This window comes from Phoca vitulina, unplaced genomic scaffold (genome assembly GCF_004348235.1).
Source record: "Phoca vitulina isolate PV1807 unplaced genomic scaffold, GSC_HSeal_1.0 scaffold20, whole genome shotgun sequence".
In the NCBI taxonomy this organism is placed as follows: domain Eukaryota; kingdom Metazoa; phylum Chordata; class Mammalia; order Carnivora; family Phocidae; genus Phoca; species Phoca vitulina.
The window spans coordinates 29,871,204-29,889,103 of NW_022589723.1; the positions used below are offsets into that span (position 1 = coordinate 29,871,204).

A 17,900-nucleotide genomic window follows, 5' to 3' on the forward strand; every position below is an offset into this window, starting at 1 on the left:
TGTGTCTGCAAGGAACTTGAAGAGAAGGGGAGGAAACACAGGGACATGGCTTTTCATAATCCCAAGCAGAATAAAGCAGAATATAATGGAAGACCAGACGAAGGACGGGGGGAGCACAGGACAGAGGGGAAACCCAATGCAGGCTTCATGGGGGAGTTGACATTTGTATCAGCTGCGTCTTGAAGAATGAAGAGGCTATCAGCAGTCAGAGGAGATGAAAGGTCTTCTAGACTAAGGGAACAGCTTGAGCCAAACCTGAGAGGTGTGGGAAGAGATGGGCCATTAGGGCCTAGACAGGTGTGTCAGGTTCCCCTGCAGGGTTTGTCAAGAATGTGTCATTCAGATAGTGACTCCCAAATCTACTGTTTCCTGACTCATACTGGGATACCTCTTATGGGATACCTCTCCCTAGATGTGCCATTGTCACTGTGCCCTAACCTCCCTCCACGAGCTCCCTGCCTTGATTAATGATGTCCCTTCACGGATGCACCCAAGCTAGAACACAGGGACCACCTCTGACTCTTCCATCCATTCCCTCACCACATCTAACCGGCCCCAAACTCTTGTTGGTTTTATTTACTAAATATCTCTTGAAGGTCATCCCCAACCCACTGCCACTTTCTTGGCAGAGTGGCAGCAAGGTGCACTGGGAAAATTTTGATATTTCAGTCCCGGATTTGAATCCCAGCTCTGCTACTCAATAGCTGTGTGAACCTAGGTAAGTTACTCAACCTCTCTGAGCTGCAGTTTCCTTCTCTATAAAATGAAGAACATAAAAGCCTCCACCTCACATGATTGTTGTAAAGAATAAATACATTGACAGTGCTCCCTGCAATCTTGCTCATTCTAAGCGCTCTGGAATTGGTGGCCATTATTTCTGTCTTTGAACCCAAAGAACCTTCTATGACTCCCCATTTTGAACAGGATCACATCTAAACTCGTTAAATCTTCCACAGCCCCAGCAAACCAGTGCCTCTCCCAGCGGTGTCTCACAGAGACGTGTTCATACATCCAGCGTGACTTTGGTCCCACTGAGTGCGACTTAGCTGTGTGGTGTCTCCCGACACGGGGAGCTCCAGGCAAGCAGGGCAGACCTCCTTCATGTCAGCATCCTGCATGCCTGGCCCAGTGCCCACCAGGAGCAGGCACTCAAGAAACTGTGTGGGACTCCAATGAGCTGCAAGAAGCCTATGTGCCTTGTACACACTGAAATTCCTCAATATTTCAATAAGGAAATCAGAGTTCTGAAAAAAAAAAAAATCAAGGTTTCAAGAGCCAATGCAGAATCTGGAACCATCGAGCACTGCATCAGATTCTCTTTCTCTGCATCCAATTCCTCTGGGGCTTTTAAAAAATACTGATGCCCAGGCGCACCTGGGTGGCTCAGTCTGTTAAGTGTCTGACTCTTGATTTCGGCTCAGGTCATAATCTCAGGGTCCTGGGACAGAGACTTGCGTGGGGCTCTGCGCTCTGCAAGGAGTCTGCTTGAGGATTCTCCCTCCCTTCTTCCTCTGCCCCTCCTCCCACTTGTGCACATGCTCTCTCTCTCTCAGTAAATATATAAATCTTTTTTAAAAAACTGATTAAAACTGATTAAAAAATACTGATGCCCAGACTCCATCCCTAGCAATTCTGAGATAATAGATCTGCAGTGGGCCTGGGCAGCGGTAGGTATTAAAAGGTCTAACGTGCAGCCAGGATCGAGACCTTCCTCCGCAGCTCAGGGGGGTCCACCAGGTCGTACAGAGCTCCCAGTCTGTGGGCTGCTGGAAAAGTCAGAGAACTGGCGTGCGGGGGTGTGGGGCACTGGAGCCCCCACGGCGCCTCTGGCTGCTGGCGGACTCTTACCCAGTGTGCCCTAAAAATAGCACGTCCCAGGTGTGCAGTGAGGGGAAGCCGGTGGGGAAGCACTGCTGGAATGCACGCTGACTCATCAGCCACGTGCCACGTGCCAGAGCCGCGCCGGGAGCTTTGCACGTGGCGGCTCATCTAAGCTGCCCAGCACACCCGTGGGCAGGAAGTTTGTGATTCTTATTTTCCTGATGAGGAAAACAGGCCCAGAGGTTAAGTATCTGCCCAAGGCCACAGAGATCGAAAGTGACAGATCCACTGCACATGGAGCTCCACGGGAAATGGCTGCTTAAGCAACTTAATATTTCGGGGCTGGGAAAGAGGCTCTGGGGAGAAACAAGAGAGCCTGTGAGAGTTGGGGAAGGAAGGGGAGAGGGGAGAGAAAGACGCGGGATCGGGGAAGGCACGGCAGCCTGGAGGGCTGGACCAAGGCTTCTGGGCGAAAGCCGACTTTGTCACAGGACGTGCAGCCTGGGTGTGCCTGGCCACAGTGGGGATGCTGACAAGGCTGCACCTCCGCCCTGCGGCCGAGCGTCTGAAACGGAGCTAAGAGCTCAGACCGCCAGATGTGCCGTGTGCCTTCAACATATCTGGCTCGTGGGAAATGAGGAAATGAGGAAAATCAGTAAATTCAGTCTGCCTGTCTGCCTGCCCCTCTCTCATTCCTCCCGGGTCCCCTGGATCCAAGCTAGGTCGGCGCCCCGGCATCGGGGATACTCACAGGATGTACGTGATGACGCCTATGCTCCTGAAAAACAAAAAACAGGCCAGTCAGAGCCACCTGGCTCTGGTCTCAGCCCAGTAAGGGACTCCCCCGCACGGTCCTCAGGGGAAGGGGTCACTTGCCCCTCCATGGCGGCCTAAAGATGCCATCTCAAGTCCATGACCCCCTCCATCCTGCTCTTCAGCAGCAGCCAGGGATGTGTCTGGAGTCATCAAGCTCTGGACATTCAATCTGAGGACCCGAGTTCAAGATCAGGCTCCTGCACTTGCAGGCTGTGATTGGGACAAGTCCCTTATCATCCATCTCTGAGCCTCTTTCTGGTCATAAAATGAGGGTAATGAAAACTACCTCACAAAACCGCTGGGTGGATTTTAGAAAACCAGGCAATCAAGGTACTCGGCCAACTATAAAGCCCTGTGCAAATGAAATGAGTCCTGTCTGTGCAGAAAATCCACTACAGTATCCCTGGGCCCCACACAGCACTTAGAGCCTAAGAGGCTCTCAGTGATCACTTGGTTAACTGAATGAGCTATCGTTACTATTTCTTTACCATGGCTGTGGCAGGCCTCAGGGCCGAGCCTGCACCTGCAGCCTCACTTCTCCCCTGGTCTCTGCCGTGGCCATGTTCTAACTGGCCTCAGGTCCGGGCCTGGCTGCCTCCAGCTGCCTGGCCCGTGGGTCCAGCACACTTGGAGCAGCCAGAGGCTCCGAACGTGCGGAGAAGGGGGTTTTCATGGTCGAGGGGGATGTCAGCGGGAGCCGGGGTCTGAGGCCTGCTGCCCTTGAAAGGATCCCTAGGTCACCTGGGTGGCCTGTACAACTTACCACATGTCAGCCTCCAGGCCCAGGGGCTCGTAGTTCACAATTTCTGGAGCTGAAAGAAGCCAAATTGAAGAATCAGCAGGAGAATGAAAATGAGAAGACATGGCTCGAGAGAATTTTAGGGCGTTTGGTGACAAATGTCTCCCTCCTGAATCCTCACTAAGGAAAAATCAGAGCAACAGATGGAGATAATTCTGCGTCTAAGAATTTTGAGAAATGAAGTTGCCAGTTATTCTGGTGGAAAGCTTTTACACAGAGGCCTTGATAGTGAGGAAGAGGGACACCTGGAAGAGGAAGAGCAGGGTGGCATGAGGAAGATGCAGGAAGGGGAAATGGGGCCTAGCAACAAGGCCTGCTTTAGAACTCTCTGGTGGAAACCAGTTAGGTCAGCGCTGGAAAGTGATAATGAAGAAAAGAAGGCAGTGGGGAATCCACATTCCTGAGTCTGGCCTGAAAGAGGGGCACCTCCCCACTGAGTTGAGAATGAAGACATTCTGGGGCCAATGACATGATGAGCCTGAGGTGCCTGAGGGGCATCCAGGCAAACATGTCCTGGGAACAGGAGAGGGAGTCAGAACCATCAAATCCTGAGTCATTCATTGTACACATGGAAACAGGAGCTGTGTGGATGACGTGGTGACCAGGAGTGGGTGCAGAGTCTAGGAAAGAAGATTCTACCCAGGACAGAAGAGGGCCAAGTGCTGCCCAAAGATCAAGCAGGCAAGCACTTGGAAAGTGAGTAATGTCCAGCGAGTGCCCGGATGGTGGAAGTCGAGATAAGAGTGTAGACGACGCCATGAAAAAACTTGGCCATGAAACAGAGGAGAAAGAGAGGTGAGTAGCTAGAGAAGAGAGAAGGGCTGAGCCTGTTTGATCATAATGGAAAAAGGGAGACAGTGGGAAAGGCTACATTTGTTCATCTAGAACAATATTAAAACCATTGCATCTATGGGGTGTGCCCACCTTCCCACCTCTCCCTACTTTGAGACACAAGGAACCACTTTTCTGGCTTATTTTTTAGCTTCATAAAAACGATGTCATACTAGATATGATGTAGTCACTTGGTGCCCCCTCCCTCCACTTAACATTATGCTTCTAGCGTTCATTCAGGGTTCATCCATGGTCTTTCGTTTTCACTGCTAATAGTCCACTGAGCAAATATATAGCATCTTCCCTTCACGGTCCTCTCAGTGATCATTTGGATGGTTTCCACTTCTTTTCTTACTGGAACAACATTGCTATGAACTTTTTTGCACACGTCTCCTCACAAACATGAAAGACTTCCTCTCGGACAGTGATTCAAGGTGCAGTCTGAAGACAGTCACTGGTCCAGACACAACAGGTACAGAAATTGGGAGTAAGCATTTAGAAACTCGTAGAGCAACGTGACATTGCCATGACATTCGAATTGTGATAATTTTTCTAGGGATTTATTTTTCTCATATCTCACTGAAGAAGCAGTCCAGGACAGATTGAAGACATTTTTTTTCCAGTCTTTCACCACAGAGAGTTTGAGAAACACAATTCATTTTCCAAGCTTATCTGCTTGATATGCATATACACGCACTTCTGTCCTCTGTGTGCTTTTGTTGGTCCATTTTCTTCTGTGCTTTTCTTCTTTCTTGTTTTTTTTTTTTATTACTTTTCTTATTGTTTTCCCCCCTACTTATATTTTTGTAATGGCCACTCTTGAGACTTCAGGATGGCTATGTAACAAATTCTAACATAAAGCAGTGTTTTGACCTCCCTCTAACAATACAAGAACCTTAGAACACTAATTTCAAGCACTCTGTCCTAACATTATTTTCTTCAACTTTTAGTTCTTTTTTTAACCCCACAATTAAAACATTACCATCATCATTTTAAACAGAAAATGTTTATATTTGCCTATTGTTTACTGATTTCTTCGCTCCTATTACTTGTTGCATCGAGACTTCCCCTCAAAGGTCATTTAATTCACAAGCACATCTTTGGAAGTTCTATTAATAAATGCCCGTTGGTGGTTAATTGTTTCATGGTTTGTCTTTTTTGTTGTTCACTTGTAATTTTTTTGCTTTGTTTTGTCTGAATCATTTACCCTCATTCCTGAAATATAACATTCCTGGGTATGCAGTTATGGGTCCTTTTTTTTTTTGAGGATGTAATTGACTTTATTAAGCAATTCATGAATCAGCATCCCATCTAGTAGGTAGAGAGATGCTCCCTATTGGTTTTTTATTTTTCCTCAGCTCTTGAAAGATAATATTCTATCAGTCATCGGCTTCCATTGTTGTTTTGAGAAGTATGCTGTCGGTCTAATTTTTTAAAATTTGTATTGATTGATTGATGATCTGTCTTTTCTCTCTGGCTACTTTTAAGATCTCTTTGCCTTTGGTAACCTATAGTTTAACTGTAATGTTAGCTTTAGTATAACTATAATGGATTTACTTTTATTGTTTTCTCTTTGATATACATTGTCCTTTCTGTGTCTGGGGATGCACGTTTTTACAACAGTTCTGAAAATTCTCAGCCATCTTCTTCAAACGTTGCTCCTCTGTTGTCTCCATTCCCTCCTCTGGGATTCCAAACAGACCTATGTTAGGCTTTCCATTTTTACCCTCTTACACTTGTCCTCTATTTCATATTCCCGTGTCTTTGTCCTTCTGTGGTATTCTAGCTAATTTTTCCAGCTCTGCCTTTCAATTTTTCAATTTTCTCTTCAGCTGTGTAAAATCTGCTGTTTAACTCATTCACTGAATTTTAAATTGCTAGGAATATATACTGAATCTCTCAAACTTCCATCTGGTTCTTTCTAGAATTTGCCTGCTCATTTTTGACAGTCTCTTGTTGCTTGCTTATTCTTGTGTTTCTATCTCTTATTTCTATATACATTCCATTTATTTTATACTCAACATCTGATAATTTCAATATCTTATGTCCTCGGATATCTAAGTCTTGCTGGTCTCTCACTGAAACACTGATACATACCTTGCCTTTGGGAGAGGTCCTTCTACTGAATTCTTTTGCTGCTCACAGCCCCAGCTCTAAGTTCATTTCACTGGCTTTGGAGGTGGGGCCAGTGATGCTGGAGGAGTTACTACCCTTAAAGATTTCTCTTATTTCCTATGAGTCCAGAATTTCATTAAAAAGAATATTTTTCTCAAGAATCCAGTTTTGTAGCAGGAGGGCTTTTGGAAGACAGATCCACCACAATCCTAGAGGCTGGCAGTAATAACTTTTCAACACTGTGCCCCAGGTTCAGATTTCAAAGGAATGGTGGGAGAAGGACAAGTGATTATAACCCTGTTTCTCAGGAGTCCTGGGTAAAGAAAATCATCATAATTTGGGCAGGGACCTAAAGAAGTCACCTTATAAATCTGTAAGGTGCAAACAAAACCAGTTCTGGGCTGGAGCTTGGTCATACTGGCTCACCAGAGTCAACTGTGTGCATCTCTTCCCAACCCTGAATTCAGTGACCAGTTGGTAGCTTAAAATTGGCAAATGCTATAAATTAGGGTTGTGTTTGTTTTGTTTTGAGACCCTGTTGTTAGACATTAAACAGCATACCACTGGAAAAAAACCTCCACAGTCTGGCCTACTCATCAATATCCCACTCACATGGCCAGTCTGATGGGAACTCTCTGCTCCATCCGGAGTGGACAGTGAACTGTCCCCAATAAATGCACTAATTCTGGCCCTACCTCCTGCTATAAACGACTGAACCTGGGATGTGCTCCTCCTCTACCCTGGTGCTGTCCCCATTCCTCTTCAGACACTTCTCCCACCCACAACACCAGCCCTTTGTCTCTCATTGACTCAAGGTCATGGTTGATCCCACTGACTTTGCCAGAGTGGCCATCTTGTTTGAATGGTCTTTCAGAGATATCTCTATCATTCACTTTATGATTAATCACATCCTTTCTTGTGACACTTCTTCCACTGTTGCCCTGAATTTCTTGTTGAACCGTCTGTTGTTGATTAACACTTGGTATGAACTTAACTAAATAAATATATGCATTTTATCTACATATGTGAATAGTGGACAGCAACTGCTATCTTGGACAAAGTTCAAGAATAGATGTCTTGTGCCCCGGGTTCAAGTTGGTTCTGCCACCAACTCACTGTGTGACCTTGGATGTGTCATTCTGAGTGTGACTCCTTGCCATGACTGTGTCTCCAGTAACTCACCTAATATCTGTTAAACAGGAGATGAAGAATAATTAACTAAAATCCCCTAGCCTTCCAATTCCACATTTGTTAAACTAGACCAGATGACCTAAAAAGATCCTTCCAGCACTCTTACTTGATGGTTTGATGTCTTGTTTCCACAACTAAATTGTAAGCCTCCTGGGGGGAAGGTCTTTATAGAGAGACGACCCAGTGTAACCAAAAGAGCACAGGCTTTGATGTTGGCTGTATCTACATTTGAATCTTAGCTCTACCACCTACTGGTTATTTTGTCTTGAATAAAGCATTTGATAGAGAAAATAACTAAATCTGCTTTATGAGGTTGTTTGAAGATTAACTGAGATAATGTCTGTAGGGCACCAGCAGAGTGCCTGGCACACAGCAAGCTTCCCCTACCTTGGGGTCTGGGGGGCCTGGACAGCACTGTTCTATAATGGCCGGGGAGCTGTTACGTGTGACCTGAACATCCATCAGAATGGATAATCTGACACATTCTATTTTCCTTTTTGATTAGACTGTGGTCAGAAGTTTCCGCCTCCAGGTTTTGGGGAGACCACGCCCTCCCTCCATTTCCAAGACCACTCCAACTCCCAAAGCAGAGAGACGGTGGTCCTCAGTTCTCATTCCTCTCCCCTCTGCAAGGCTGTCTCTCTAGGACCCCCAACCTGCAGCCCCAGTCCCATGCGGGGGTTTCTGGGACCTGAGCCAAGGCTGAGAGAAGCAGAGGGAAGACAGAGCTGCCAGGGCCCTGCTCCAGGAGGCCCCCCCCCCCCACCATGCACGAATAAAGGCCAGGCACACAGGAGAGGTGAGTGGGTGGATCTGGCATTTGGCAGATGATTTCCCTTTTCCTTTTCAGGAAATCAAAAGCTGCTCCAGAGAAATTTGAGTTTATGGGAATGCCAGAGGGCAAAGTAATTTTAAATCTTCACAATAAATTCAACTAAGAGCAGGGGGTGGGGCCAGCTCCGGGAGGATCTGACTCGGCAAAGACCTGTAGCCCCACCTGGCCTCCCCCTCCCTGACTGGGTGCTCAAAGCCAGCACCTGAACTCTTACCCAGAAGACCAGCGGGACATTTTATTTCTAAGGCTGGGGGCGGGGGAGCTCTCCAAGCCACCCCTCTCAGCCCAGAGACCACAGCCCTAGACACAGGGTTTATTCCCGGAATTTCTCTACCTTTTGATCCCAGATGTTTTGTGGGAGAGAAACAGGCCTAAAACTCACCAACAAATTCTGGCGTCCCAAATATGTTCTTAAATTCAACTCCATCTTCTATTTCATGAGCCAGGCCAAAGTCAATCAGCTTGATGTGTGGAATGGGAATATCCTTGTCTAACAACATAATGTTTTCTGGCTGGAGAACAAAACAAAACAAAAAAAAGGAAAGAAAGAAGGAAAGGAAGAAAAGATGGTAATTAAAGCCCTGTTTTGTGTCTTCACTTTGGGGTTAGGGTGAGGTTTGGTATTCTTTTTTAGGAGACTAAAACTCTTTCTTGTTTTTGTGTCCTGTATTTTCCTGCGAACTCAAAAACAGGCACCGCGCTGAGGGCAAGGCCCAGGTTTTACCAAGCCTGCTGCTTACGGCAGCACCAGAGACCTTAGCTTCTGTCTCTGAATGGCAGATCCCTTTCATGTAGTGCCTCTGTTTCCCAATCTGTTAGATGGGGCCAGTGAGAAACTTGCAGCATTTCCTGTAAACAAAACCACTGCCCCCATGTGAGGATGGGAGGGGTGGGAGCCTAGGAGCCTAGCCTCGGTTTAGCCTCGGTTTACACTTGGCTTATTAACCTTTGCTTCCTGACCACCTCGTCCCCCCGGCTGGCCAGCTTCCTGTTGACAAACTCCCCTCCTCTGGACTACCACGTAGCTCACACTTCTCTATGTGTTTAACTGATTATGGCCCTCGGCAGGACACGGGGGACAAATGCACCTGATTTACAGGGAAAATAGCAGCTGCCCAGGCTATCTCCAGTGTCACAGACTGCTGTCAGATCTGATGCAATCGTGTGGGTGTGTGTCGGGTGGGGGATGGCCCTGCCCTGGCCCCATCCGCCACAGGCTCTCAGTGAGGCCACAACAGGAGCCTGCCCTTCTCACCCCCACCCAACCACTCAGAGTCCAGAGTGGGTGAGCAGGTTGCTCTGCTTCACCCTGTCCCCTCCCACTCCCTGCCATGAGGGTCCTAGGCTCCACTCAAACGGAATGTCCTAAAAACATACATCTACACCAAAACATCAAATGTCACATTTGACATCAAATGTCAAAAGGGAAAACAAGACAAATGTCCATCAACTGGTGGATATGGTATATCCATGTAGTGGAATCCTATTTGGCCATAAAGAGGAATGAAGGCAAAGGAAAAATAAAAAGGACTGAAATACTGATACTTCTGCATGGACGAACCTTGAAAACATTATGCCGGGGACGCCTGGGGGGGTTCAGTCGGTTAAGCGTCTGCCTTCAGCTCAGGTCATGATCCCAGGGTCCTGGGATGGAGCCCTGCATTGGGGCTCCTTGCTCAGCGGGGAGTCTGCTTCTTCCTCTCCCTCTGCTCCTCCCCCCACTCATGCTATTTCTCTCTATCTAATAAATAAATAAAATCTTTAAAAAAAAGAAAAAGAAAACATTATGCCAAGTGACAGAATCAGTCACAAAAGACCATGCGTTATAGGATTCCATTTATACAAAATATCCTGACTAGGTAAATCCATAGAAACAGAAAGTAGACTGGTAGTTGCCGAGGACTGGGGGAATGGGGAGTGACTGCTAATGAGTATGGGGCTTTTTTTTTTTTTTTTTGGAGTGATAAAGATTTTCTAAAATCGATTGTGGCGTCAGTTGCACAACTCTGTAAACTGTACACTTTACACGGGTGAATGATATAGTATATGACTTATTACCTCAATAAAGCAGTTTTAAATAAATTAAGAAAATCAAATGTCCCTATTTCCAAAGTCCTACAGAATTTCCCACCTTGTACCTTGGATCACATTATTTGCTCTACCTAGAAAGCCTTCTGCTTGATCTGCCCATTAAAATCCTAGCTGGGCTTCAAAGACTGCCTCAACTCAGCTAGCCCTTGAAAGCTTTCCTCACTGAGTACCCCTCCCCCACACCCACCAGAAATGAATCCTCCTCCCCAGTCCCCTTGGTGCTTATTTGAACCTTTCTGTTATGACATTTGTCACACTCTCTGTTGCCCAACAGTCCTTGTTGTCACTGTCCTAGCTCCTCTACCTCAGCTGGAGGGAGGGATTCAGGTCTTTGCGTGCTCACCCCTGCAGTGCAGAGCACCAAGGCAGGAAGGCTGAGGGTGGCCCTAGATGAGCTGAACTGATTCTAAATCTGGCCTGAAGACACTCCAGGTGCCGCATCCCGAACTTCCTGGCTCTCTGCGACCTCATGTCAGAGTGGCTAGAAACTTTCACTCAAGGGAGCTGGCTGAGGCCTCCCCCGACTTTGAAAATAAATAACTGATACATCCCCCTTTGCATTTTTTTAAAGCTTATTTATCCTTTTTCCCCTCCGGAGATTTCTCTCCACTTTTATTTTGAAAATGTGTCAAAGTCCTTTCCCAAAGCAAAGCAGGGTCTTCGGCCCTGCAGAAAGGAGAGTAGGGACAGGGGAGGTCAGGAAATAGGACCCAGACAGATGGCCCCACTCCAGTACCCCCAATCCAGCCCTCCAATGGCTGCCCATGGACCCCGAGTGTCCTGGCATCCCATGCAGTAAGCTGTGCCCTCCCCACTGCCCACCATCACCCCGGCGGGGGGCGGGGGAAGCTTCTCCTCCCTCCATTCCACCACATTCTTTAGTCATGTTATAGGGAACTTCCCCTCCTCTCCAGGGAATGGCCCTGAGGCTTGTCTCTGGGGCCGAGGGTCAGGGCCTGAGGCTTTCTGATGAGCAGTGTGCTCGGGGTACAGCACATTCTGCATGAGGATGGGAGCCACAGTGGACAAAGGCAGTCACACCGGACCTGGTTCGGTGACCCCCAGGATTATGGGGGAGTAGGAACGGGGTGGGGAACATCAGAGAAGAAGGAAGAACAACGGGAGGCTTAATTCTCCCAGGCAGCACTGCTCTGAATGGTGAGAAGCATCCTTGCCTTATGTCCTCTCACCTCTGCGTCCCACAGCCCAGGAGAAATAGCCTCTCCATGGCTTGTGAAAACCTCAGGGCCAGGCCACGTTTTCCTACCTGAGTACTGCCTGGCCCCACAAGTTCTTGTCCACCCCAAGAACATAACACTCAGCAGGTGACTTCTCCCCTGCTTGGAACATTCTTCCTGCACAGTCCCTATCCCCAACCTGGTTAATTTCCTCTTCACATTTCAGTAAAAATAGTATCTCCTCCAGAAGGCCTACGCATGTGCGCACACATCCTCCCCAGTTCCCATAACACCCTGTGCTTCCCCGATTCCACTGTCTCTTCCCGTTTCAAGGTGACGGCTTACTTATCTGTCTCCCCACACCGGGTTACAAGCTTCCTGAGAGTTTTGTTCCTCTTCTGGTACAGAGCCTGGCATCCACCAGGTGCTCAGTAAATGTCCCCTGAGTGAAGACAGCTATTTGGCTGCACTGTGCTAACCACGCACGTGACATACTTTCTACCTCATCGAACCCTCCCGGCCATCTTCTGCGGTGGATGTCATCATTCCTCTGTTTCAGAAGGAGAAACCAAGACTGAAATACTGGCTTGTGAACAAAGGGCTTTTAACCTCTATCTGTTGGACTCCAAAGCTTCTGCTCCTAACAACTAGAGTAAATGATCTTCCTTCCCTGGGGCTCAAGTGTCCTGGGAATCTATCCCAGGGGGAAGTGGGAATGCTGCTTGGGCCTGACAACCTAGGGCAGGCTTGCACACCGGCGCGGCAGGGATGTTCTGCTAGGTGGGCAGGCCCCAGACTCTTGTCCTGCCCTCATCACTCACACACTGGCCCATCTGGACCAATTGTACCTTCAGGCTCAGATCTGCCCTGACTGGGAGTAAAAAGGAAAACAGCCCCTCTATCTGCAGCTCCTCTTGCTTTCAGAAGGGCTTCCTTCTTGCTATCCCAGCCTCCATGAACCCAGCCTGATGCTACCCAGGAGGCAAGGCAGGGGCTGACATCTTCTGAACATTTACCAAGGCAGGCAGCCCACTACTGCTCCATGTCATCCTTGCAATAGCACTGTTACCACCCCCATTTCACGGAGGAGGAAACAGAGGCTCAGAGAGCTAACGCACTGGCCCAAGGTCCAACACCTCATAATGGCAGAGTCGGGGTGGGTTTCCTGGGCAGTCCAGCCCCTGCTGGCCACCACATCACCCAGTTTGGTTAACTATCTTCGGTGGTCCCGCTGACCGTGAGAGAAAGCTCAAATGCCCTGCCTGATATTTGAGGCCTTGGGGCTCTGCTCTGGCTGCTCCATGCTGCCTTTCCAGCCTCATGGCCCATCCCCTCCTTGCACCTGCCCCCCAGCCCCTCCAGGTGGCTATTACCACACCCAGAACGACAGCTCGGCTCCATCCTTTGCTCCAGCTCTTCCCCTGGCCCAGAATGCCTTTCCTACCCCTCGTCACCCTTTCAGAGACTTGCCTCATCCCTGCCTCCTTCTACTTACTGCCTTACTTTTCAGTGAAGCGGCCCCTGGCCTTGGGCTCTAACCTGCTTGGCGCTGACAATGCTCATGAGCAAGTGGCCCTCCGTTGCAGGCTGTCTCTCATATTGTGACTCTGCTCCTCTCCTGGGTGGGGGCCTCCCCTGGAAAATTCAGATCAGTGCTGTTTCCTGGCGTCCCCTACGGTGTCTTGCATCCTGCATGCTCCACTGAAATATGCTGACACGCACTGAAAGAACTGGGAGTTAGCGGTCCTTCTCTTTCTGCCCTAGGGAGGTCCTCCACCACCCCTGGGGGGCCCTAGGGCACTCCTCCCACAGGGCTGCTGTAGGCCTGGGTCAGAAGGGAGGACGACTGAGAAAGGAGGGCAACCTGAGGGCCAGCAAAGCAGCAGCTCCCCAAGGTCTAGGTTCTCAGCTTCTCTGCTCCCCCCTTCCCAAACAGGATAGGGCCCTAGAAAAGATCCCGGGCCTGGGTACTGGGAAATTCCAGTTTCACCTCCACCATACAAGGCCATGTGAACTTGAGCACGCCATTTCCTCTCTCTGGGCCTCAGCACCCCCAATTCTAAAATAGACACTGGATGAGATCCAGAGCCCCTTTGAGCTCAAGCCTCTGCAATTGCAAGGTGGCCTAACCTCCCAAGCTGGCTGGGCAAATTCCCACTCTTCTGGGCCCCAAGGCAGGACATACGAAAGGTTCAGGTCTCCTGGCTCCAGGTCAGGAAGGAAGAACAGGCCACTGTGACCACAGACTGCTGGGCCCAAGCCAGGCTGCCTTCTGGGGTAGTATGATCCTATCCATCTGTCCTTCTCCAGCTTTATTTACTTCAACCAAATACTACCCACATACTTGATGTCACCTCCAAAGCATGGCTACAAGGAGGGATCACATTCCCATAGGTGCCACCACTGCCCAGCACAGGCCTTGGGCAGTTGCTACCCCAGGAGGTGAAACTGCCCTCACCTGTCAACACAAATCCACCCAGCTCAGCCCACGAGGCAGGCAGCTGTGGGAGAGGCCAACATGCCCCACCGTGTCCCAGAGGATTTGGTCAGAGGTGCCTGCCATGGGGCTAAACTGGAAGCTGGTCCTCCAGGCAGGACCCATGTGAGTGGGCGATCCCCACCGGTCCAGTACAGCGTGTCCAAGAGCCCCTGCAGGATGAACGCAGCCTCAGGGGGCTATATAGTAAGGTGCAAAAGGCTTGAACTTAGAGTCAGGCGGGTCTAGGTTCAAATCCCAGCTCTGTCACTCACAGTGAAACCTGGCCAAAGTCAACGGACCTCTTGCAGCCTTGGTTTCCCATCTGTAAAATGGGACAACACCCCAATGGCACAGGGTGGTTCTAAAGACCCAGAGAGATGGTCCACGGAAGGAGCAATGCCCAGCATGATTTCAAGTAATGGTGGCTCTGTCCGTTCGTTCCTCTCGGGGATGTAGCAATGACAAGTCATCCCCGGGAACCTTACTGAATCCCTGCTGAATCCCCTGTGCACATGCCCTTTCCCTGACTTGCCTCCTGTCCCACTCATCCTCACCCCCATGTCACCCCTACAATGTTCACAATGTTGAGGCTGCAAGGGACCTCAGAGATCATTTAGTCCCGTCATGTTGCAGAGCTGCTCAAAGAGGTCAAGAAACTGCCAAGGGCACTGAGCAAGGAGCAGAGCCCAATCTCCTGACACCCCCCCCACACACACACACCCAGTGTCCTCTCCAGGTGCCTGTCACTGGGTGAGGCTGCTTAACTCAGCAGAGCGGGGGCCCAGCCAGTTTGTGCCCTGGGGACAAGGAAGCTGCTTACGAACCTTCATTGCAAATGTTGAGCACGGCCCCAGATCATTCAGGAAGTGCTGGGCAACCTGAGCAAGCAAGGCTGCCTGCTGCCAAGCCTCTCTGGGCAGGTTTCCACGGTGCCTCAGCAAACTCCCCCCTGGCACACTGTAGATGAGACCATAGGCAGCCCCTTCCCGCAAGCCTCCAGTGTGGCCCGGGCATAAGGTCCCCCTCTATCTGGCATTCAAGGCCCTCCTACCTCTGGACACTCACCCCCCCGCCACATGCCAACCGACCTCCTTATCTCCCTTACCCTAACCTGCAGTTCACTTTGCTGGAACGGCCTTCCTCACAAGCTGCTTCTTCCCCCTACCTCCAGCTCCGACACATTCATTCTGGAACATGTTCTGCGACCCCCTCCCTCTAACACATGCAGCTAGTTGTTTCCCCCCGGCACCGGCATGTTACCCTGACTCACCTCTGGCGGTGAATCAACTGCACTATAATTCCTTGTGTGTCCTCTCCCCACTATCCTGAAGCTCCAGGAGGAGGATAGGGGCCCTCGTTTCCACCCCTCGCACCCAAGTGTGGCTGGCATTGCAATTCCTGGGTGCTCAGGAATTGTTTCCTGGACAACTGAACAACCAGTGCAGTCACATATCCATCTCTTGCACCTTCTGCTTTTAGGGACTCAAGATAATGGCTAAAAGCCTTAGAACCTGGGTTCCAATCCCAGTTTGGCCATTTACCAGTCTGACACTGGGCAAGTCACTTAGCCTGTCAGCGGCAGGTTTCTCACATATACATTAGTAGTGATGATCAAACCTACCTCACGAGGGTTACCAAGAGGATCAAACAGGGCATATAAAGTGACCTGTTAGCATCACCTCTGTGATTATTTCCTTGATCATGTCTCTCCTTCCCAGAATGAGGGTGTTTATCATCTGTCTATTGAACTCCTACCCATCCTTCCAGGCCCAGCCAAAATTCTATCTCCCCCAGGAAGTATCATCTAAATCTAAATACCCAGCTCAGCTCTCCTTCCTTCTCCCAGGTCCACACGTGTGCAGCAACCTCACCCCCCCACAGCACCCACCACTGCCGAGAGCCCTGTGTGTTAGTCCCGCCTTCCCAACCAGATCGAACACTTGCAGAGGGCAGGCCTGCTTTGCATGCTCTGTGTTCCTAAAAGCTCCCAGCTTGAGGTTTCAGTATAGCCCAGCCTATAGCATTTAGTTTACAAAGCATTCATACTCATTTGATTCTCACTCTGCAAGGCAGGTACTATCATCACCCCCATTTTACAGATGAAGAAACAGAGGCTCAGACAGGTAAGCACTTGCTCAAGGTGCCTCAGTAATAAGTAGTGCAGCTAAGGTTCAAGCTCTGGCTGACTCCAGATCCTGTGTGCTCTCCCCTCTCCCCTGTCGCCTCCCTTCCTCTAGGTGATACAAGAGAGCCTGCTGGGGTCACCCCTGCCCGCTGGCAAAGTGGGCATGTCCACCTTGGCTCTGGTGCCTCTGCAGCTTCTACTGAAATAAGTCATATTAGAAACAATACTTAAAACTCATTGCTTCCTAATTTTTTAAATCATATTTTAGTATTCTCTATGCTCTTGAGGTAATATCTGCCCCTTATCTCCGAATTGGGGAAATCCTAAATAAGGCTGTCCTACTACGCCTCTCTTCCAAACTCTGGCCAGTGGCACGTTGGCACCTTGAAATTGGCCATGGTGGGGGTATTGACACCATGGAAACTGGCAGGCCTGATTTATTATCTTCTTGATTCTAGACTTAAGAAGTGCTGGAGAAGATCACTTAAGAATGCAGATTAAGGGGTGCCTGGGTGGCTCAGTCGTCAAGCATCTGCCTTCAGCTCAGGTCATGATCCCAGGGTCCTGGGATGGAGCCTCGCATGGGGCTCCTTGCTCAGCGGGAAGCCTGCTTCTCCCTCTCCCACTCCCCATATTTGTGTTCCCTCTCTCGCCGTGTCTCTCTCTGTCAAATAAATAAAATAAGATATTTAAAGATTTTATTTTATTTATTTGAGAAAGAGAGAGAGAGAGAGAGAGCACACAAGAGGGGGTAGGGTCAGAGGGAGTAGCAGACTCCCTGCCAAGCAGGGAGCCCGATGCAGGACTCGATCCCAGGACCCTGGGATCATGACCTGAGCCGAAGGCAGACGCTTAACAACTGAGCCACCCAGCCGCTCATAAATAAAATCTTAAAAAAAAAAAAAAAGAATGCAGATTAAACTTAAAAGGGTGCCGTGTATATAGCTGTTGTTTTATGAATAGCATAGAAATAGAGGACATATTTTTTTTTAATATTCAGAAACTATTATTCAATTCAGCAAAGAAGTCATTCCTGTCATTGACAAAGAAGCAAAGTTCTAACACGTCTTCATCGTTTCATTTTCTTTTTTTTTATAAGATTTTATTTATTTATTTATTTGACAGAGAGAGACACAGAGAGACAGAAGGAACACAAACAGGGGGAGTGGGAGAGGGAGAAGCAGGCTTCCCGCTGAGCAGGGAGCCCGATGAGGGGCTCGATCCCAGAACCCTGGGAGCATGACCCAAGCCAAAGGCAGATGCTTAACGACTGAGCCACCCAGCCGCTCATAAATAAAATCTTTTTTTTTTTTTTAAAGAGTTTATTTATTTATATGACAGAGAGAGACACAGCAAGAGAGCGAACACAAGCAGTGGGAGTGGGAGAGGGAGAAGCAGGCTTCCCACTGAGCAGGGAGCCTGATGTGGGGCTTGATCCCAGAACCTGGAATCATGACCTGAGCCGAAGGCAGACGCTTAATGACTGAGCCACCCAGGCGCCCCCATAAATAAAATCTTAAAAAAAAAAAAAGAATGCAGATTAAACTTAAAAGGGTGCTATGTATATAGCTGTTGTTTTGTGAATAGCATAGAAATAGAGGACGTATTTTTTTTAATAT

At 48.9% G+C, this 17,900-nt stretch overlaps 1 protein-coding gene across 2 annotated transcripts in view; it reads right to left on the reverse strand.

The window, feature by feature from the left end:
- The window catches only part of DAPK2 (death associated protein kinase 2), a 114,421-nt gene that overhangs the window by 16,841 nt on the left and 79,680 nt on the right, over window positions 1-17,900 (reverse strand). For both annotated transcript variants that reach the window (XM_032417430.1, XM_032417429.1), the window contains exons 5-7: window positions 8,791-8,920; window positions 3,401-3,449; window positions 2,573-2,599 (exon numbers count right to left, since the gene is read on the reverse strand). In XM_032417430.1, the coding sequence (XP_032273321.1) occupies window positions 2,573-2,599; window positions 3,401-3,449; window positions 8,791-8,920 (206 nt within the window). The remainder of the gene's footprint in view (window positions 1-2,572; window positions 2,600-3,400; window positions 3,450-8,790; window positions 8,921-17,900) is intronic.